At 38.1% G+C, this 24,119-nt stretch overlaps 1 protein-coding gene across 1 annotated transcript in view; it reads right to left on the bottom strand.

The window, feature by feature from the left end:
• Window positions 1-1,919, bottom strand: part of SGIP1 (SH3GL interacting endocytic adaptor 1) — a 197,708-nt gene extending 195,789 nt beyond the window's left edge. Inside the window, exon 1 of the mRNA XM_054574374.1 lies at window positions 1,673-1,919. Coding sequence (XP_054430349.1) covers window positions 1,673-1,682 — 10 coding nt within the window. The 5' untranslated portion in view covers window positions 1,683-1,919. The remainder of the gene's footprint in view (window positions 1-1,672) is intronic.
• Between the last annotated feature and the right edge of the window lie 22,200 nt (window positions 1,920-24,119).

Genomic DNA, 24,119 nt, shown 5'->3' with positions numbered 1-24,119 from the left:
GAGCATCAATAAATGTTACTTCCTTCAAAGAAGACACTTTAACTCCATAGTTTGCAAGGCAAGAAATAAAATAAAAGATATTCCACTCCCTTGTTTACGATTAAATTGAATCAGAATGTGTGCAGATTATTTTTAAGAAATTCTACATAAAATTTAGCTAGAGAAATATACTACCTATATAGACAAGACTTTTTTTCCCCCCTGAAAAGGGCAATCTACATGAGCTTTTAATTGAAAAGTACATTGGTAATACTCTTTCTGTTTGTCTTACCTTGTTATTCAAAGATTAAATCCGTTTTTAATTAATGAAAATTAATTCAATCTTACAGCGCTCATAATCTCAGTTTTATTTAGGCCTGTATTTAAAGAACTGCTTGAGAGCCCTTTGCAAACAAGACCAGGCTCCATATCAAAATGATGCCCAGTCTCTTTTTTAAGTCTATTTTCTAAAATCTGTGGGCCATCACTATAAAAGTCTTCACTCAATCACGTTAACCATGTTTGACATGATGGGGAGAAGGCAAAAAGAATTAATTTCTGCCAAATATGTACAGGCTTCAGTGCTGTTGTTTTGAAACCATCCTCTTCTTATTTCATTTTGGTAAATCTGTAAGCAATGCTTAAAATCTGTAGGACAGACTTCAGTTTAAGAGGTGGCCTCTCTGCCATTTCCATGGCTGATTTGAGACCCATTATGCACTGGATTCTGCACTGAGAAATCCAGGCTGGGGACAAATTTCTGCCTGTCATCTTAGGAAAGGCCAGGAGTTTTGCACCATCCTATAGTGTGAGAAAAGAAAATCAAAGCCAGGGTCAGGCTGCCTGTTTCTTTTTTTAATCAGCCTGCTGCTTTTCTGAGGCAATCTCGGTTGTCACTATCTGGGGATTGAAAGGGTAATTTAGTAGAATAAAATATAGTTTAAACAACATCTCCCCAGAAAAAGTTCCCCCTTACGCTTAATATCGAATGCAAAGGGTAATCAGTAAGTAATCATTTGCTGCTTGGCTAGGAAACATTGCACGGGGAACAACAATAACAACGAAAACCTGATAAGACCCTAAATCCAGAGCCAAGAGGCCTGGATACGTTCCTCATATGGCTCATTCTGTTGCAATGACATCCCCATAAAACTATACCTTATGGACCAAATTTGCTGCATTTGTCACCCCAACAATCAGATGTAAATTGCAGAGATAAACATATCTTAACAAGAATTTAAAATTTTTCAAACAGTTCAGTAAAAATTACAGCATGGATAACTCTGTCAATGACCTCTCCTGTCTAATGTCAATTTCAGAAAACAAGTTTCCATTGTAAATGTTTAATCAGTGTAGTCCCAGGAACCCAGAGCAGACAACCTTATCTTCTCCTCCAACTTATTTGCTCTGCAAGCTCTTTAGTAGCTCTGTCTCAGCTCCCTGCAAGCACTTTGGATTTTTCTCTCTCAAAAGAGCTGGGGGTTCTGTAGGCTCTGAGCTAAACAGCAGCCCTGTGGTTTGATTCCAGGAGTCTGAGCCCTGGTCCACTGCAAGCAAACTGCAGCATTTCTGCTTCCAAATACTGGCAACCAGGTTTCCAGACCAGCCACAAGCACAAGCTGCACACATTCTTCCACGCTGTCCTGCCCAAACCTTTCCTGAAGCCTGTCAAGCACAGCAGAAAGCATCCTACCTTCCATCATGGTGGCAGAATTGCATTCCTTAATTTCCAAGGAGTCTGAGAAAATACGGGAGGATACGATTCCAGGTCCCAGCTAAATCCTCACAACACTGCTGTCGCTGCTGTCAGGAGATTGGCTCCGTCCGCTGCTGCCGAAGCCAAAGGAGACAAAGTATTAACCCCAAGGATAGGCCATGGATGCAGCTGGTGCTGCTTCACCTACAGGCTCCCAGGAAGATGCTGCGAGAGAAAGGGAGAAGAGCAGCGAGCCGGCAAGCTGCACCGCCTGCGCTGCCTCAGCCAATCCCTTCAGCTCTGGACCGCGTCACATGGTAGCCAGCCCGCATCTCCTGACACAATACCCCCGGAGAGCGCACAGAACCTATTTCCCGTCCCCATTCCCCGCCACCCCCAGCCCCTGCCGCCGGTCGCCAAACGCACAGCCCCTTCCCCACCTGGTGACGCACTTCCCCCGCCCCTCCTCTTCGCCTTCTGAAACCTATTGCAGCTGCTGGTACCCGAGATTAATTATCAGGCGCTGCCACCTTAACAGGGATGAAAGGAGCACCTAAGTGGCTTACTGCGGAGGGTTGGGGTTTTTTGGTGGGTTTTTTTTTTTAAACTTAATTCGGTGCAGTCTGAAGTTTTAGCCGCACACTTTCAAGCTCCTATTCCCATCTCCTTTGGCCCTGAAGGAATGTCAGTGCATGTGGCCTCCCCACACATCTGTGAGAGTATCTCTCTCCCTCCTGTCCTCCCTCCCTTTCATTCAAGAGAGAGAAAAATCAATCCGGCTGACGTCACAGCGTAAACAATTATCCCCAAAAGGATGATGCAGAAGAAATTTCACCCCAGCTGCCTTCAAGAACGCCAGGGGATTAACCGCGCATGACAGGCGGAGGGCTGGGAACTATCATTAAAACAAAGAAACAAAAGAACCCACCCGAGTGGGGCTCCGGATACAAACTGGCAACGCTTGAGATAATTTCTGGGGCGGGAGGCGAGAAAGAGGGCAGCAGGCAGGGAGGGGAGGTTTAGCCCGACGGAAAACAGCTGTGCACGCCGCTTCTAATCGCTGCAGCCTGGGCGGGCAGGCGGTCACAGACTGGACCCCGCGGGGCGCCTCTCGGTTCGGTGTTCGAATCCCGCCCTCCGCGCGCCCCTTGACCCGCGCGCGCGCGCACGCGAGCCACCTGGCTGCCCTAGGTGGATTGTGGCTGCTGCTGGCAACTTAAGTGCTTATAGGAAAGCAACTTCTTTCTAAATGAGTCGTTTCTCACGACGGGCTACAGGCGTCTGTAAACGCCTTCAAGTCCGTTCGTTCACCCCAGTGGAAATCCGGAGGGAGGCTGAAGGGCGGGTGAAGCCCTGAGTCTCTCAGCTTCCCAGGGTGGGATCCGGATGCCATTCTGCTGCCTAAGTGGGAAGGGTTATGGCTTCTAGACTGCTTGGGTTGAGGATTGGTTACCTGGCTGGTCCCCAGTGACCCCGGGAACCTTTCAGAGGGCCCCCAGGTTCGGGTCACTAGATCCTCCGTTCTTTTCAAGCAGGCTCTGGCCGCTAAGGAAGAAGAGGGCAGGTGGCATATGGGAGGGAAAGCAAGAGAAGAGAGGGAGGTGGGAAGGAAGGGAAAGGCCACTTTAGAACCCTAGGGGACAACAACAAAAGGGGGCATTTCTCCCTGTCCAGTCTAGCAACAGGACTAGGAGAAAAGCCATTACATCACAGAGCAATTGTGAGCACCAAATGAAATAACTAAGAAGTAAGATGCATTACATGATCAGGATTGAGCCTCTAATACTAGTAATCATTTATGCTATAACTGTAACCCTGAACTTCTAATATTGCTCAGTCTTTGATATGGTCTGGTTCTTTTCACTAGAGCAAATATGAGGTATTGGTTTCTAAGATCTACTGAAGAAGTTGACTTGGGTAGCATATTAACAAAAACTCAGTTCCTTAGTGGCATAAAAGTTTTAAAAAACTCACTGTTCTCCCTAAGGACACACGTTCTCCCTAAAGACACATATATCAATGGCCTCTAAATTTTAAAATGAAATTATCCAGGGAGATACAAATACTTGTGGCTTTTTCCTTATATCTATGAGACAGTTGGATTTTAAAAGAAATACTTGTGGCTTTTCCCTTATATCTGTGAGACAGTTGAATTTTAAAAGAAGAAAAAAATTAAGAGTAAAACCTGACTACAACTTATACTACTCTGAAAACAGCAAGGGTTTTTTTTTGTTTTTGTTTTTGTTTTTTAAAAGGACTGGGGGGTGTGTGTGTGTGTATGTGTGTGTGTGTGACCAACATTTTTGTAAATGGTTAAGAACATGGATAGATAATGGTGCCAAAGAGACTGGGATTGCATTCTGTTTCTGCGACTTAATGAACTACGTCACTATGTACTAGTTATGTAAGTCTCTGTGCCTCACAGTTTCCTTATCTGTAAAAAGATGATAATACCATCTTCGTAAGCCTATAAATAGTATTAATAACAAACCCTTATTGATGGCTTACTATGTCCTAAGCAGAGTCCTAAATACTTTGCCAGTAAATTACTTAGCATTGTGTCTGGAGCATAATAAAACCTTCATATTAGCTTTGTAATATTAGTATTATTAACATTAAAGAGCTGCCAGAGGCATCAAAGAAGTTTGCAGCCAAGTGAGAGTTATATAACATGCATGGGAAACAACTTAGTGAAGGACCAGGGGAAGTAATGAGGGATGTAACATTTTGGAGAGTTCTAAGATGCTGCTAAGTGGAAGAATGCTTAGAGCCAAATGAGATTAGTTAGGGAAGGTCCTCTTACAGAGATGGAATTTTAGAGTTCAAAGAAAATTGGAATGGACTTGGAGTGGCAGTTCTAAAAAGCTCGGAGTAGTAATAAGAAAAATGGCTTATATAAAATCTGGAAGTACAAGCACTGAGATACTGGGATAGGAGGCCGTTGTCAGAGATGTAAGGGAGAGGGAGCCAGAGAAAGCCTGGCTGCTTGCCTTCCCTCACCCCATGAAATTTTTTACAGTCGGTTAGAGAAAACTTTTCAGATAGACTTAATGGAACATGCATCAGTTTTGTTTTAGACTTGCAGCAAGGCAACTAGCTAGAGACAAAGAGAGAATTCAGATTCTTTTGGTCAGTGGGTGTTTATAAGAAAAACACGTGTTTACATATGATTGTCCAAGAAGGACCAAGAAAGGGATGTGCGGTTAAAGGTTGGTAAGGTTAATCCGAAGACTGGTTAAACTTTGAGCAACTTTATTGAGAATATGTTATTATCTATTGTGTGATTAAATGATTAACAAAGTTCTGCTTCAAATAAAACATTGCTTCTACTGGGTTATAAGAAAAGAGTAAATAGCCTACTTTTGTCTTCTTACAGGTTTTGGGGGGAAAAAAGAATGATAGGCTTAGGGACAAAGACAATACTTTTAGAGCGTGGCCCAATTTCCTCATTTCCCAGTGTAGTTTTTGCTTACCAACAAGTGCAAAGGACAATTTATAGCTGCTAAAATAGTGGAATATTTTTTAAAGATGACTTTATTCTCATTTAGTATATTTTAATCTTTTTTATTTAACAATTTTTTCAATTACAGTTTACATTCAATATTATTTTGTATTAGTTTCAGGTGTACAGTATAGTGGTTAGATAATCATATACATTACGAAGTGTTCCCCCTGATATTTCCAGTACCCAACTGGCATCATACATAGTTACTACAATATTATTGACTATATTCCCTATGCTATAATTAATGGAATATGTTTTGCAAGTCAAACAGAAGTCAAAGGGTCTGTGGAAAATATTGGGTGAATTATTAACTTGCACCAAGGTTTCTAAACTTTGCCTAGGAGTTTAGTATGAGTGTGTCACACCAGGTGCTCATAGAGCGCCTGCAACTAGTTCAAGACCAAAAAACTTAATTGCTAAAGTCACTAGACATTAAAATTTTATTTCTGAAATAAATTTTTACATTGGTAGTGCTGTAAAACCTGTTACACATGGTTTTTGAAATCAAATCCTATTATATTCTAGTCATAGTAGTTGAATTTCTTCATTATTCCTCAATTTTAATATTTGAGGGGGAAATCAGTTCATATTTTAGAAAAGGAAAGAAAATAGTGAGAATAAAATCACAAAGGAAGGAGGCAAAAATTAACATAGAAGGAAAGTTTAAATAATGTATTCGATATCCCTCTTGTTATTCCACTGAGGCAATTCAAATGAATGTAGATGAGAAAATGTTGTCCAAAACCCCTGGAAATTAACAAAAGATCCCATGTGAAGAGTTAGATTTCCATGGGCTAACATAGGGGAAAGTACAATATACTTATAAACCATATTCACTATGTACTCTTGGTTAAAATGAAGAACTGCAACTGGAACTGGCATGGGCAAAAAGGGGGTTTATTGAGGTAGCTTACAGAGTTATGGGAAGCACTGCACAGCTGAGGGAAAGCAAGAACCAGGATGCTCCAGGAAACTTGGACACCAGAACCAAGTACTCACAACTATGTTTCTTCTAGCACATCAGTTTCTTTCTTCTCACTAGTTTTTCTCCATGTGATCAGGGAGCTGGTCATTTAAATCCTTTAGGCTTTCATTTCACCAGCTGGACTATTAAAATTTACTTCAAAAATATTTCTGGGAAGGGTTGTTAGGCCTGGCTTACATCACTGCTCACCCTTTGGGCCAATGAATGGGGCCAGGTTGATGAGGCCTCATGATGGACTTATTTAAACCGCAACTTCCGCTGGACTTAGCCACATGACCACTATTGTGACTAAATATGGGGAGGAAGATAGGCAAGTTTCTATGACAGGCAGTCTTAGGAGTACCAAACTCCTAATATGTTTGGGGGGATATAAAAGACATTGTCAAAGGAAGAAAAGGAACTGTTACCAGAATAAGTGTGGGGCTAGAAACTAAGAAGCAAAAACTGATCACGACACTGATATTACTCAGTGCACCTAAAATAGAACTTAGAAAAGCCTTCATGATCGCGGAAGGATTCAGAATGCCGTGCTAATCCATTCAGCGTATTTGAAGGTTACTTATATATAATATTTTTCACTCACTATATCCAGAGAGGAACTTGCAGACCCTGTAGTCATCTTCCCCCTCACCATGGGGAGGGGAGAGGAAAGAGAGAAGCAGAGCCTCCTTGTTGGCCCAGTTACACCAAAGACTAGACGCCCTGGTTTGCTGACCACTCATTAGTCTATCCCTGCCCAGGGAGCCATGCATCAAACCTACACAGTGCGGAAGGAACTCATATCAGTTGGGAAGTACTGTTTATTCTAGACCTACACTGCCAAGGATAAACAATAAAGGCTGTCTACATGAGAAGAATCAGCCATTTCAAAAGAAAAAGTAAACAATTATAACTCACTGAAGCAAAGGAGACATCCTCCTTGAAAGCAAAGAAAATGTAAAAAAACTGGAGAGTCATTTAAAAAAATTATTTTTTACTTTTAGTATAATTTCAGGGATACAGCAGCAATAAATAAGAGCAGACTGCAATGATAAAAGAGCATACTGAGAGTGAAAAAAAGTGCATTGAAGTAGTGAAGCCATTCTTATTAAAATTTTTCAAATGTTATAGCTGTCATCAAGGATGTAGTCCATATGGCCAAGAGGGAACACCCAGTGGCAATGTACTTGAAGCACAGAGCCAAGACAACCGTAACCGGCTCAAAGACAATGGAATTTCTTTCTCTTTGAAGAATCAGTTTATTCCAGTACAAGTTCAAGAAACTAAAGAAAGAGTAAAAGTTCTACAATTCACTTTATAAATTACAAAACCTGACAAAAATAATAAAAATTAAAAAGAGACTATAGCTCAATCTCATTTGTGAATATTGATGCAAAATTTTAAATAAAATAACAGCAAATGGAATCCAGCTTTTCAAAAACACTACATATCATAAGTTAGACTTGGCTTTAGAGGTAAGAAAAAATAGTTTAACATAAGAAATCTTTAAGTATAACTCACAATATTAAGCTATTGAAAGGAAAATCATATTATCTCCATAGTTGTTAAATATATAGCTAATAAATTTCAACTTATATCACTCATTAAGTAAACAAAAATCTTATCAAAGACAAAAAACTTCCTTAGGATGATAAAATATACAAACTTCTTCCCCCAATCTACTACTGTTAAATGGAGACACAATGAAAAAGTCTTCATTAAAATCAGGAATAAAACATAAAAGTCCTTTGAAATGTGTCTAGTCCAAATTGAGATGTGATGTAAATGTAAAATGCACACCAGATTTTGAAGAGGTACAAAACAAAGAGAATCTAAAACATATCAGTAATAGTCTTTACAACAATTACATGTTGAAATTTATTTTTCTATATTTGTATGTATTTGTATTTTTGGTTTTTTTTAAATATATTTGTTTAAATAAATGTGGTGTACCTGAAAATTTTCAATTACACATGTGGTTCGCATTTGTGGCTCACATTGTATTTCTGTTGGACAGCACTGTTCTATATACTGACAGAAAACCAACTCAACAAACATTGTGGGCAAGGGGGATGCCCTAAGTTTAAGCGGTTATGTACTAATGGTGTGTATCGTCACCACACTTGTATTTGTTTATTTTTTTTATCCAGTAAAGATGTGTTAAGAATTATCTATGCCCAGGCATTATTGTGTCAGCTTTTAGGACACAGAGATAAAAAAGGCATAAACCTTCAAGACGCTTATGTAACAGAGGAGGCGGCAGATGAGGAAACCAAGAATTATAACTTGGATTTATAAATATTCAGAACTAAGACAGCATAAAGTAGGGGCAGCCGAGTAGAGGCAAAGAAAAGAAGGCTTCCCAGAAGAAGTATTGCTTGAGCTGTTGTTTCAAAAGCAAGTGAGATACTCCTAAGAGACCTATCCTTATCCAGCCCTACGCCCACATTTACCTCCTCTCTATTTCATTTTCTTCTCTAATAGCTTTTAACTGTTCTTCTGTGTGGATCTCCTGTTCAATGGTGGACAAAAATGCTTATCATCAAACTTTAGCATCAACTTGCCTAAACTCAATTTTGGTTTTCTTTAATTATATAATTTCTCTTTCCTCTATATCTATTGTACTGGATGGAGACCATCTCCCTCACCTAAACCCTACCTTTCTTCCCCAGATCATTAGGTGAAGAGATGGGGTTAACATTATCTTACTTCTCTGCTTCAGCTTCTGTGTCATTCATTTGGACCGCTGACAAACAATATTGTCAAGGATTCATCCTGCTTGCCTTCTCCCATTTTTTTCAACCAACCCCAGACTAACTCCAGGTCAAACCTTCCTCTATGACTTCAGCAACTGTATCATAGTGCTCCTCTTTATCTCTCTGCCTGTCCTCGTTATTCATGAAATCAGTATCCCTCCTGTGACCCAGCATACCCACTTCACAGTTCCTTGACTTCCTCAACTCCAAGTACCTTAATTTCTGTTGTGTCTTAGTCACTAAAAATACTGCCACATTTTGGATCTCTTTTTTGTTTATCTTCAGTATTTCACAGTGTATATTTCCCTAATCCCTAAACTATTTATCTATCCTTCCCCACCCTCCACATACCATACATTAACATTTCTGTTAACACTAACATACATATGCCTTAACATTTCTTGAATCAACTTTCTGCGACTTCCAGGGCAGCTGGGCGATCCTCCTACTCATTTCTCATTGCCTTGGGAGAAAAATCTGAGTCTATGCATAGTAAAGGGGGAGGGGAGCCCTTGAGAGCAATCTCCCCCTCAAATTGCAACAATACTTGCTTCGTTCTGCTCTAGCCATCTTCTCCTGGCACTCACCTTCCTGAATGCCTACTTTTATCTCTATAAATATTATCCTTTCTTTAACGTCAAACTCAAATCCTCTCCAGGATCTTTCCTTCTCTTGACTCCTACGGCATGTACTAAATCAGCTTTTGATTATATAGCTTAAGTTATCTCCTAATTCTTTTATAGACATAAAATTTCAGCCATCACTTCATAGAAATCTATATGGGAGAGACCATATCTTCTATTTTTTGACATTTTCTACAACAGAAAACAAAATGCTAGCTGCCTATTTGGTGCTCAATAATTATTTGATAGGTATATTTCTTTTATTTTGATATATAAATTCAGTAACAAAATTTTTGTTCTGCTTATTCTCATAATTTCTTTTGGAGTGAGAAATTTGAGCAGAAAAATGAATGTTTCTTGTTTGCTCTTCCCAGAGAGGTCTGGAGAAATCTCAGTAAGAATGGAAACCCAGAAAATTACTTCTCAGATTTGGTTCAGAAGCTGGACCTGTTTGGATGGTGCTGCTCTTAAAGCAAGCAGAAACAAAAAATACAGAACACCATGATAATAGCCAAAGTTTATTAAGCATTTTATGACATTCTATGTTTAATTACACATTCTATAGGCAGTCTGCTAAGTACTTTGTGACCATTATTTCATGTAATTCCCCAAAACCTATAAGTTAGGTATTCTATTCCCATTTTACATATGGGGAAATAGGGCCTCAGAAGTAGTAAATGACTTGGACAAAGAAAAAGCAAGAATCAGAGCTGGAATTTGGACTCACCTCCTCTGACTCTAAAGCCCATGACATAACTTTAAACTTACAAATTTGTGTTGTGAATGTTAATTATTTGGGGGTCCTATATTCCTCCTTTCCTCTGGTAACACAACTCTCCTTCTTTGGAGAGTTTTTTTTTCTTCCCACTATACTCCATTATGAAGAAGATATGTTTGTTGTCATCTCCCAGCATGACTGTACTTACTTACCCACAATGTTTGGTCAAAGGAGAGACCTAGACCAAGGTGAGCAAATGATACCTTACTTCCCACATCATAACCAAGCTGGCCCCATTAGAATTCTCTGAGAGTCAAGAAACTAAAACTGTGAGTGAGCAGCCTTTTCCTACTAGGTACTCAAGCTGTAAGAATGTAAACCCAAAGCTACAGCAACCATGTCCTTCAACTCCTGAAAGCCTGTGCGCAGGAGACAATGGAACTGACCCAGAGAGAAAGGGGGAGAGAGCCAGCCCTATTAGCTTGTGAGCCCCTTTTTCTCTCTTCTTGCTTCTGACTTTCTTTCCCTTGTTTGGAGGAACCAATAACTTCTCCATTCTGCTCAAGAAAAGTCAGGTTGTCTACCTGCTACCTGCAAATGAGTGATTCAGCTCACTTCATGAAAAGCTAAAAGTCAAAAATCAGTAAAATTAAGACAAGTTAGCACATTCAAGAAGCAAATGAAATGTTGGAACCAGGAGACAAAGCCAAGAAGTTTGTCAGTCAGAGAGTATCAAAAGTAGATTAGATAAAGAAAAAAATGAACAAATGAGGCCACATCAAACTAAAAAGGTTTTCTTCTTCTTTTCAGTTGTCTCCATTTTCCCACCACCACTTTCCCCTGCTCCTACCCTCTTCCCCCTGCAACTCCTACCCTCAATCCTTCCTCACTTTAGCTTTGTCCATGGGTCCATTATACATGTTCCTTGACTTGACGCTTCCCCTTCTTTTCTCTGTTACTCCTGTCCCACCTCCCCTCTGCTGGTCACTGTTTGTTTGTTTTTTCTTTCAATGTTGCTGGTTATATTTTTCTTGCTTGTTTGTTTTGTTGATTAGGTTCCACTTATAGGTGAGATCATATGGTATTGATCTTTCCCTGCCTGGTTTATTTCACTTAGCATTATACTCTCCAGTTCCATCCATGCTGTCACAAAGGGTAGGAGTTCCTTCTTTCTTTCTGCAGCATAGTATCTATTGTGTAAATGTACCATAGTTTTTTGATCCACTCATTTACTGATGGGCACTTCGGTTGCTTCCAGCACTTGGCTATTGTAAATTGTGCTGCTATGAACATTGGGGTGCACAGGTTCTTTTGAATTGTTATTTCAGGATTCTTAGGATATAATCCCAGCAGTGAAATTGCTGGGTCAAAAGGCAGTTCCATTTGTAGCTTTTTGAGGAAATTCCAAACTGTTTTCCACAGTGGCTGTACCAGTCTGCATTCCCACCAACAGTGTACTAGGGTTTTCTTTTCTCCACAACCTCACCAGCACTTGTTGTTTGTTGTTTTGTTTTGTTTATGATGGCCATTCTGACCAGGGTGAAGTGGTATCTCATTGTGTTTTTAATTTGCATCTCTCTGATGGCTAGTGATGCTGCATCTTTTCATATATCTCTGGGCCCTCAGTATGTCCTCCTTGGAGATGTATCTTTTCAGGTCCTTTGCCCATTTTTTAATTGGATTGTTTGTCTTCCTGGAATGGAGTCGTGTGAGTTCTTTATATATTTTGGAGATCAAGCCCTTGTCCAAGGTATCATTGACAAATATATTTTCCCATACAGTTGGTTCCTTTTTCATTTGCCAATGTTTTCTTTAGCCATGCAGAAGCTTCTTATTTTGTTGAAGTCCCATTTGTTTATTCGTTCCTTTATGTCCCTTGCTCTAGGGGACGTATCAGTGAAAATATTGCTGCATGGGACATCTGAGAGTTTCCTGCTTATGTTCTCCTCTAGGGCTTTTATGGTGTTGCGACTTATATTTAAGTCTTTTATCCATCTTGAGTTTATTTTTGTGTATGGTGTAACTTGGTGGTCAAATTTCAATTTTTTGCATGTAGCTGTCCAGATCTCACAACACCATTTGTTAAAGAGGCTATTTTAACTCTATTTTATACTTCTTCCCCTTTGTCAAATATTAATCAGCCATAGAGACATGGGTTTATTTCTTGGCTCTCAAACTAAAAAGGTTTTGCCCAGCAAAGGTAACCATCAACAAAATGAAAAGACAGCCCACAGAATGGGAGAACATATTCACCAATGATACATCTGATAAGAGGTTCATATCCAAAATTTATAAAGAACTACAAAACTCAACACCAAAACAAATAAGCAACCAATTCAATTTAAAAATGGACGAAGGATCAGGGTAGACATTTCTCCAAAGAGGACATACAAATGGTCAATAGGCATGTGAAAAGATGCCCTAAGTCACTAATCATCAGAGAAATGCAAATTAAAATAGGAAATATCACCTCACGCCTGTTAGAATGGCTATCATCAAGAAATCAACAAACAACAAGTGCAGATTAGATGTGGAGAAAAGAACACTCATGCACTGTTGGCGGGAATGCAGATTGGTACAGCCACTGTGGAAAGCAATATGGAGTTACCTCAAAAATTAAGAGTGGAACTACATTATAACCCAGCCATTCCACTTCTGGGAATTTATCTGAAGAACCCTGAAACATTAATTCAAAAGAATATATGCATCCCTATGTTTATTCCATTGTTATTTACAATAGCCAAGATTTGGAAGCAGCCTAAGTGTCTATCAGTGTATGAGTTGATAAAACAGCTGTGGTACATTTACACAATAGAATACTTGGCTATAAAAGAGATGGAACTCTTACCCTTTGCAACAGCATGAATGGACCTGGAGAGTATTATGCTAAGTGAAATAAACCAGGCAGAGAAAGAAAAGTACCATATGATTTCATTCGTATATAGAATTTAATGAATAAAACTAACAAACAATATATAAACAGACTCATAGATACAGAGAACAGAATGACAGCTGTCAGAGGAGGGAGTGGTTAGGAGTCTGGGTGAAAAAGGTAAAGGGAATAAGTAAAACAAAAAACCAAACCTCGTAAACACAGATGACAATATGATTACCAGAGGGACAGAGGTAAAGGGAGCGGGGAGAGGAAGAAAATGATAGAAGGGGGGAAATTGTGGTGTAAGGACACTTGGCATGGGGTGGTGAACTCACAACACAATATACAGAAGATGTATTATAGAATTGTGCACCTGAAACCTATATAATTTTGTTAAACAATGTCACCCCAATAAATTCATTAAAAATAAACCTATTAAAAAATCAGTTAGGGAGTGAGAGACAATGGAGGTGAAGTCATCTAAGACCATTTACCCTGAAAGAGTTCTGTGAGACCTTCTGAAGCTCTTTTCATTTTAAAGGTCCCTAATAAAGAGTCAGGAGTTCTTAGTTTAAAGACACGAATGTAGTAAAAGTAATAATCATAATTTCATAAGATAAAAATCATTCTTTTTAAGAATCAAGCCCAAATAAAGCCATCCTATCTTAAAATTTTGTTTTTCACTGGGATTAATTACTTCCTTTTTAATGACCATTATAAACTAAACTAAATAAATCATATGCTAGACCCAAGAAAGGAATAAATAGGGAATTGAAGACATTTAAATATGTAACACATTATATTAGCCAAGAAGCTAAAATTATGTAAAATTTACTCCCTGAAGAAAAAGAGCTTTGGCCCTTGGTAGACCTAATTTCACTAGAATGATGTGTTGAAGTTTACATTAGGTGAGCATCAGTTTTTGACAATGGACCAGAGAGGCATACCCACCCTTAATTATATGGCTGTAAAAAAGAAGCTTTCTCACACTGCATTTTCATTTTAAAAATATAATTGCATGAGCTTCATTTCCTCACTGGGTTTGACTGGGAATCACTGTCAAGCAGCGGTCCCTAAAATGTAAATAATTTATTGGTTTACCCTGTAATTTCCATAGCCAATAAGGACTTTAAGCTCCCTGACCTCTGGGAGAAGGGTGAGATGGGGAGATTGAAGCTTTATTTAGCAAATCCTTTCCATTCAAAACTCATAAGCTCCTTGTCCCTGTCAGCAAGTGTCCAGAAGGTGCCCTGTCAACGGATCCCATTTGAGGGAAGGACTGCTGGGAGCTAAGAGAAGTGGGAGGTGCCTTGAGAACTTCTGTTACAAACAGGCCTGTCACGTGAATTTAAAACTGTTTTGATTTTTCAACGAGGGGGTAAATGACATTTGTTTAACTCATTTTCTGTTTTGTGATATATGTGTATGTGTGTGAAGTATGTGTGGTGCTCACACACCAGGGTGTTTATCAATGAAATTGGGCAGTGTTTTCATATAGTGCCTAGTCCAATAAAAATTAATAAGAATTGATTGATCTCCAAATGCTTTTGTGGGTTTGTGATTATTGTCCAGAGTAAGAAAAGTACCCAAACCAACTAATGAAGAATCTACCACCAGTGCAGTCATATGGTATGACCAAAAATTTTTCAGTGTTGTTAATTTAAGTGGATCGATGTGTGTCGAAGCTATAATATTAATCATTCAACATTTTTATCAAAGGCTATATATAAAGTTTGAGAGTGGCTTAGGATTTACACACACACACACATACACACACAAATCAAAGATGCTTATGTAATTTCTTTTTTTCTCTTTAAGAAAACAACTTTGCCCCTATTTAATCACTTCACTAGAAATAGGCCATGATGAAATGTTTCTATCATAAAAAGACAAATTAAGTTCTCTAAATTTTATCACTTTTACAGTTGACAATTAAATCAAATTATTATACCCATAAAATAATAAGAGGAGGGCCTTGCTGAATAAATCATTTTAATATCAGAGTTGCTTGATAAATAGTAATAGGAATATAAATTCTATTAAACTGGATACACATGGTGGGTCTGAGAAATGGATTTGAGATAAATATTCACTTTGTGAACCAAACTAATGTAGTTGTTGCTAATGTCATTAAGGCATTACCTGATTACGATTCACTGTCTTAATTTAATATTATGGGCGATAAGCTTTGCCTTAGTCCTAGTTCTGATCTATAATAACCCTGGTGTATTTTTACCCCCATCTTCACACCATGCCTTTTTCAGTCCCTTTGAACCAGCCCTTTTGATACTTTTTGTCTGTAGCTTCAACTGCAATTCTTGTGACCCTCCTCTGAAAAAAGCCAGAAAAATGTTAGCAATTGCATTCATTCCTAACAGCAGGTGAAGGCCAGAATTATTTGTATTTGCAGTGTGGTATCTGTGTGCTCAGGGTAAACTCCGGATGCCTGAGTGCCCTCCATCATTTTGTCCTGGTCCTCTATGTAACTGATCTTTCCTTAGGTTTCCTCCTGGCTTCTTCATGGGACCGGCCTTTTTTTTTTTAATCAAACAATTCCCTAGTTTCTCTTCTACTTCTAGTTTTGCATCACCGGACATAACTGCCAAAAAGTGCTGAATTTAAAACAGCAGTAGAGGATCCCTCACTGTGTCAGCCTGAGTTTGTCAAGAGGATCAAGACACTCCAAGTATTAATGCATGTAACTAACACCCTCCATATTTCAAGTCTTTGATGAAGTATTTTTTGTTTACTATTTTAACAGGGAAGAAGCCTTTCGTATCATAGTAGCTGCCTTTTCACAAATCAAGGAACTAATATAGGAAGTCTGACTATGCCTATTCAAACTATGCATTCCAGAATTAGGAAAACAGCCAAAGGCATGGACACCAAATGGACTTAGAATGAAACAGACATGAATCAAAACTCTATGAACCACCTAACCTCCATAAATCCCTATTTTGACTATTGGACCACAGTAGCATTTTGGTCACCAAGAATGAGTGTAGTCAGAGGCACTTTTTATTAATTCCTGAAAAGTTTGGCTAGTTCCCTTTCTTCAACACATGCTCACCCTGGCAAATGGAACCACATCCCTTTCAGAAAGGATGGGAGGGAGATGTACAGTACTATTTTTATAAGTGTAGCAGATCCTTTACTTAGAGTCACCTAGTGTATTTGTTTTCCATGGCTGCTGTAATAAATTACCACAAACATTGTGGCTTTAAAAAATACAAATTTTTTAACTTATAGTTTTGGAGGTCTGAGGTCTAAAATAGGTGCTGCTGAACTAAAATTAAGGTGTTTATATGGCTATGTTTCTTTCTAGAGGCCCTAGGGGAACAATCTGTTTTCTTGCCTTTTCGAGATTCTAGAGCCTACTTGTGTTTCCTTATCGTGCGCTAATATCTTCAAAACCAGCAGTGACCAGTAGAATCTTTCTCATGATGCCGTGCCTTTGGTTCTGAGCCTTCTGCTTCCCTCATTCACCTTTTAAGGACCCTTGTGATTACATTGAGGCCACCAATGTAATCCAGGATTATCTCCTTATTTTAAGGTCAGTTTATTAGAAATCTTAATTCCATCTGCAACCTTAGTTTCCCCTTTGCTGTGTAACATGACGTATTTATAGTTTCTGGGAATTAGGATGCTGACAACTTTAGCAGGGCCATTATTTTTCCTACTACCTTTGACCTCCACTTTGAAAAAGGGGTCTAGGTCTCTGATTTGGCTTAAGTGTGGAGATTTGTTGAGGGAGCATAACTATCAATTGTATGGATTCAGGTTAGACCTCTGTCACTAGATCAACTTTTAATTTATTTACTTATGTTTGTTGGTTTTGCTTATACAAATCAAGAGAGACATTAGTAGGTACTTTATTAAGGTCTAAGGACTCCACAATAAATTAGCCACCACCAAAGATTTCACAGGTCAAATCATTCTGGTTACTTCTTGGATCCTGGTACTTGGAGAGTCTCATTACCCTCTGAATTCAGAGAACCCATTTCCAAGGCCACTGCAAAGCCTCTGAGGATGCTGATACTGCTGTCACCAACTTATTTCTCAAAGCCCCGATGAAGGGCGTGTACTCCGGACCCTCCGAGATAACATAGTAGCTAGTGGGTAAGCAGGTCATTCAAAATCTACTTGGCATTTGTGTCTCCATAAACTTTAGGATATCTTCTTCTATAGCAATTGTTCTCAACTGGTGCCAGTTTTCTTCCTTCTGGGGACATTTGACAATGCCTAGAGATATTTTTGGTTGTCATAACTGAGGAAGGTGCTACTGGTATCTAGCAGATAATGGCTGGGGAGCACTCTACAATCCAGTCTCCCCTAGCACCGAACAAAGAATTATCTGATTCTAAGTGTCAATAGTACCAAAATTGAAAAACCAAGGGCATTCTATCTTAGTTTTATTACTTATAGACCACTATTGGGCCCAGATTTCAGTCAACCAATTGAGAAATTGTTAGAGTCATCCCCAGCTGTTTGAGTTAGTGCATTGAACTCATAATCACTAGCTAATACAACCACATTAATAAATGCAGTTTGATTAAATATTATATTTATTCCATTCTGGTCTAACACCCTTAATATTTATTCTTATCCATAATCCCAAGTTTCTGCTGATACAAATTGGTAAAACCTTATACTCAATACCTATTCATTTGGATTATATTGGATGTTGAGTCATATTACAAGTCTAGAATCAACAGATGGTAGGAATTGGTCTTAAGGTCCAACATTTACCTAGAAGGAAGTTATCTCTGGCATGGTCATTACAGGTTCCGTAGGCAAGAGGACTCTAACCTTCTGACACAGGGAAGGAAAGGCTACGTCTACTGTCAAGGAAGACTTAGGGGAATTTGGAAGTTTCAGGTTCTCAGATTAATTATAATCTGACCAGACATCCTCATCTCAGTTTTTAAGGGCTTGATATTCTTTAACCAATGCCTTAAGTTTAACATGAGAGCTAACATTTTAAATTTAGTCCTCAGAAATGTCAACTCTGAGGCTACAAGAGAGAGATTTTCTTTCAGGACAGTCAGAAGTTTTCTCATGATTTATCTAGTCTTGAACTGGAATTTTAGAGCCCTAAGTGCATTTTTTCATTTCCCCCTCTAAGTTCTCCATTACATTTAGAAGGAACCAATCCATCTAACAGTTCTTATAGACATTTTTTCCATTATAACGTTTTATTGCAACAGCTTAATAACCTTGACTTCTATAGGCACCTGAGTCCAGGCGACTACAGTAATAATTTAAGAAACTGTTTTGCAACTGCCTGTCATAAACTACCTATGACTCATTGGCACTGAAAATGAAGTTTATAAATACCTTTAAACATAATCAGGCTGGAGAACAAATGCAACACACCCATCCACAAGCTTCTGTGCTCCTGACACTACTTTTAATACCAAAAGTTGCGTCAGTTTGTGTTTGGTCAGGAAACAGAGTCATAACAAGAAGTCTTATGAAAATGAGTAACTTTAATAGAGAAATTAGAGCTTCTAAATTTGAAGAATCTGGAAGATCTGGTATTTTGCTGTGCTGAGGCTGGGGGATTAGAGAAACTTTCACTGTTACATCAACAAAAGTCCTGGAAGAGAGACAGAAATGTGCTATTGCTTGTGGAGAGGTCTGCAAACCATTGCTATTTAAAAGTAGGCACTTCAGAATAAACTTGGAAGCTTGCCACATATGACTGTCATGATATTCCACATGCAATAACTTCTCTTCTCTTCTATTTTCAAGTCTCCTGTGAGTTCCTTCACTGGCAAATCTTAACCCAGAAATTTAAAGAGAAGGGAATGTCATTCTCAGACTTTAGAAGGACTGGTGGTGAAGGTACCAAGTTAACAACAATAAATGCAACACAATGGTCATTTTACAATTACTCATGAATCCCCATTGCCAAATTTTGCTACCTGTTAACAACAATCCTCTTTCAGTGCTTGCCTGTTTGACCTCAACCTGCTTTTAAATACACCTCTTAGCATTAATAAAACTTCCAAAGATAGCTACTTAGCATTTGATCCCAAAATATGTTTTAACTTTACTTTTCAGAACATTCTATTAGTTTGGAGGACCAACTGGTTTATGGACCGAACCAGTTGATTTATGTGCTTGAGCTTGGTTTTGTTAATCCTTTGGACATTTGAATACCAGGTCTCCATGGCAGCTGCAGGTAGATGCCACTCTGCTTCTCCTTTGCTCTGTGGGCCCACCACTCAGATTTTAGTTCAATCATCACATCCTTGGAGAAATTTAGCCTGACCTCCCATCCCTCTAATCCATCCTGTCAGACCAAATTGACTACATTCTCATAGCAACACTTTGTACTTCTTTATAGCACTTAGCATGGTGTGCACTTACATATTTGTGTAACTATTTGATAAACAGCTCTAACTCCCAATAAACTGTAAGACCCAGGAAGACAGAGACTATGGCTGTGTCACTTACCACTACATCCATTTGCTTACCATGACGTCACAGGGCCTGATACAGAATAGGTGTCCAGTAAATATTTGATGAATGTATCATTTGATAGCACCATCTCATCCCTTGCAAAGGTGACAGCATGACAGAAAGAAAGGAGTGCTAATGGATCATCAGGAGAACTCTGTTCTAGTTCTACCTCACTTGTGACCTTGTTTGAGAACCTTGGGCAGGTGACTTAAACTTCCTGAATTTCAGTTTACTCATCTGAGGAATGAAGCAGTTGAACTGAAAACAAGGTCCATCACAGTTCTGAGTCTATAACTTCTCTGTATGACTGAATCTTGTACTAGGATTTTCTTAAAATGGGCTGCACCATCATACTCGTACACCTACATTGAGTATGGGGGCTGTGGGAGACAAAGGTACTTGGATGACACCCTGAGTTTTAGATTGAGTGACTGATGTTTTTATTTAACAGTTGAAATCAAAATCTATAGCACGAGGCAGGGATCTTTCTTTGGATTCAGGATTAACAATGTTTTCCTTATTTTTACATTTTGGACTACACTCACACTACCATATTTCCTGGAGGTAGCAGTATATTTTGTAGCAAAAGCATGGGCTTGAGACTCCTACAGACGTAGTTTTAGTCCTGATTCTTCAATTGCTCAAAGGTTCCATGCTTGATTTAATGCTCTGCTATCGCTATCTTGAAATTGTGGATAATATTTGAATGAGACTCACGTTTTTATTTCTCACTAAGCCCTGCTACTTAGGTAGCTAGTTCTGTCCCAGGGCGAAGGGCAGCTGAACTAAACGTCCTATTCCCAATGTTCTCTCACTAAGGTGCAGCTCTTTTCTAGGCCTCCTGAGCTGACAGTGTCTGCCAAATTCACTGTCCTCACAAGGGTGCTGTCCTTCCTTCATACTCAGCCCTAATCTTAGCTGCAGACTTCTTGCCTCATTCCCCAATGCACAACTAAATATAAAACTGGGAATATTTAAGTAGAACTCTGAAGGCTGAGTTACCTCAAAAGGAAAATAGACATGGGAATACATAGAGACAAAACATTATAGTCATTGGTTGAGCACTTTGTACCAGTATTTCTTCTATCTGTACCATACCTCATGATATAGATGTTTCTATCTCCATTTTACAGGCAACAAAACTTAGGGCCAGAGAGTTTAAGTACCTCCCCAAACAGCTAGTAAGAAGAATTAGAATTTGAGCCCTATTCCATCTGTCTCCAGAAACCATGGCGGCTTCTGTTTTTTGTTTGTTTGTTTGTTTGTTTGAATCTAGAAATAAAAACTCCAGAAAAACTCAAGTACTCAGTTTTTTAAAAAAGAATTTTTAAAAGAACTCTCCATGCTTTAAATTATGCCATTCTAATAACATGAGAAGCATTTGTCATAGTATATCATGCATTTTCTGAGTTTATCCTAACAATCAGATGCAAAGCCCTGTATTATTGTCCAGTTCCAATAATCGAGCATCACAATTTTATAGAATGCTATGGTCAGATGTTTTTTATCCCTCCCTCCTAAATGTGTATGTTAAAATTTAACCCCCAAAGTGATGGTATTAGAAGGTAGAGCCTTCAGGAGGTGATTAAGTCACGAGGGTGGAAGCCTAAGTAGTGCTGTAAAAGCTGCCTGAGAAAGGTCCTTTTCGGTCTAATTCTGCAGTTTGTTTCTGCTGCGTCTTGCTTCATATGTTTTTGCTTTCTGACTGTGAGCTCATGTGACTGGAAACTTAATCTATATCTTTTTTTTTATAAAGACTGACTCAATGTCATTTCCTCTCAAAAAGATTTGTTTATGCTTTCTCAGGCCCATGTCAAACATTACCCACAAGGGACTACTTTCAATTAAATTTTTATATTTATTTATTTATTTTTAATGTAATCTTTATTGCATTTTTTAACATTATCTTTTAGTCCCTTTATAACCCCCTCCCCCAGCAATTAAATTTCAAGTTCACAGGCCACATGGGAGGGTGAATACCTGCCCAATGTTATGTGACCATTGGCTTGTGTTTAGAATTCTCGTGGGAGATTTATTTTCTTTTTACCTTTATTCTATTCATAGTCAGTGCTGTGAAGGCAAATATCTTCACTGTCTCCCTCTAATTAATTAGGGCATTTCCCTTTTACCTATCTCTTGAGGATATCATTTTAAGGTTGCAGCCTGAAAGTGGTTTGTGGACCGCCTTCCCCCTTGCTTGGGCCTTGCAAATGGCCTCTGGTCTCCCAGTTAAACAGCATGAAGGCCCCAACACTTGGCCTCCAGAATCAAAGACACTTTCAAAGCAATGCTACTTCAGATCTACCTAACCTTGCTGGTTTTCCACTATTTTGTCTTTTCTGGCCTTCACTTTTGATGACCTTACTTTGTCCTTGTTGGCATTATAGACCAGGAAATTTTCTCCAGACTGCTCAACAATTTGTCAGAAAAGGAAATCTAGGAGTCAGCTTTAATAAAGAGAAAAACTGACAGTCCCTCTTTATGCTTCATGTCCCAGATTTATTATTTCTCCATTTAATTTAATGTAGTATTTCTCCATTTCACTCTCAAGAGTTCTCTGTTTAGATATGCATTATGGTCATCCTTACTGAGAAAAACTTTCTTTGGTCTCTCATGTGTAAAATTTATTGATTGTGTTTTCTTATAAATTAATGAAAAGAGATAAGGACACCTTGTCAAGTTTTCCTACCACACCGTCTGCCTTCACCATTTAAAATGTGAACATCTCTATTTTTATGAAGGTCATATTTATGAGAAATGACAAAAGTAATTAAGAGAAATAATAAGTTATAGCTAGGGAAGGAGATAATGACTGCTTTTAAGTTTTACTTATTTTTAATATTTTAGATATAACAGAACTTACCATAAAATTACTGTATTATTTTAATGTATTATAAAGTATTTGAGATATATAGAAGGCATAAATCTAGCATAATAAGCTTAAGAAGTAAATCATTACTCAAATGGATATTTCTATCTCCCCACGTGCCATATCACCACCCACTCAAGAAATACTCTTCCAAATTTGATCTTGATAACTTTAATTTCTTTTTTAAAAATATTTTTATTCTATATTTATGTTCTAATTAACAGTAGTTTTAATATTATGGTTGCTAAGAAGCACCCATATTTAAGTGTGGTGCTCATATTCATTTATTTACACTGATAAATAGAATCTGCTATGGTCAAATCATGTAATTATTTTCTTGTAGATGGATGTTAAACTTTCTTCAATTATTAACCATTACAAAAAGTGCTTCTATGAATACTGTTGTACATTTCCTTGGGTCCATTATAAAATATATACATCTAAGAGTTGGATTACTGGATTACAGGGTATGTCCATATTTAATAAACACTTTTTAACTTAATTACCTCTTTAGAGGTGCTATCTCTAAATACTGTACATTTTGAGGTGCTGGGGTTAAGACTTAAGGTATGAATTTTGGGGAAACACAAGATCAGAACATCAAATTACATGGAAAAACACCATCAGGATTTTATATTTCATTTCTTTAAATTCGTAAAACAATTTGGGGCAGAATTGACACTTAATAAGTCTTTCAATTTATGAAGGTTTATTTAGATCTTTTTTAGAATCTTTTAATAAAATTTTATAGTTTGTCTATCAAAATTTTATATTTGTTAGACTCATATCTAGTATACTCATATTTTTAGTGGATGTTATTACATATATCTCTTTTAAATGTATATTTCCTGATTTTCTGGTCTTCAAATTGTGTGTATATGTGTGTACATGTGAGTGTTTAAATTCTTTCCCCACACAGGTCTAAGCTCTCTGTCTGAAATGATAAAAATCTTCCAAAATCATACAGTAATTGCCAATATTTGGGATAGCAGCTTAGGTGGTTATCTCCCCTCTGCTGTGGTTTAAATGTAAAGTGCCTCTTTCTATATCAAACCAATAGCATAACTTCATTAACACAATATGCTAGGAAGACTTCTCTATTCACCAACTATATAAATCATATATTCTTTGAATAAATCATTTCTTTTCTGTATTTCAAAACTATTGATAGATAAAAGCGACATCAGATTAAGATGTTGAATGGTTAGGTAGCTTCACTGTATCAATGGTTTTCTCAAGTTAGTAAATCATTCTTACAGGTGAATGCCCAGGAAAATTCCTCAATTTTCTACTGAGAACCTTTTGAGGCTGCTTACAAATTATCTAAGTCATAAATAATTTATGAGTGCTAGTACTATTTTGATAGTCAATGTTGATATTTGAGTGTTTAATATATTATAGATATTGTTTTAAGTGTTTCACATGTTATCGCATTTTATCTCCACTAACAGTACTATGAAAGAGGTACAATTACTATCATACCCATTTTGCAGATGAAGAAACCAAGGCCCACAAAGATAAATCACAAACAGTCTCAGATTAGTATTTCATTTGCTTTGTGTACAATTTTAATCAAAATTCTGAACTCACATTTTGTTCCCTCCTCCAGCTGGGTAGTTTTCAGCATGGAGGGTCACAGCAAGAGGGGAGCATTTGGGTTTCTTCC

This window comes from Pteronotus mesoamericanus, unplaced genomic scaffold (genome assembly GCF_021234165.1).
Source record: "Pteronotus mesoamericanus isolate MK-2021 breed Mesoamerican mustached bat unplaced genomic scaffold, CSHL_Meso_final contig_105, whole genome shotgun sequence".
NCBI lineage: Eukaryota > Metazoa > Chordata > Mammalia > Chiroptera > Mormoopidae > Pteronotus > Pteronotus mesoamericanus.
This window is presented reverse-complemented; position numbering and strand designations above follow the sequence as displayed.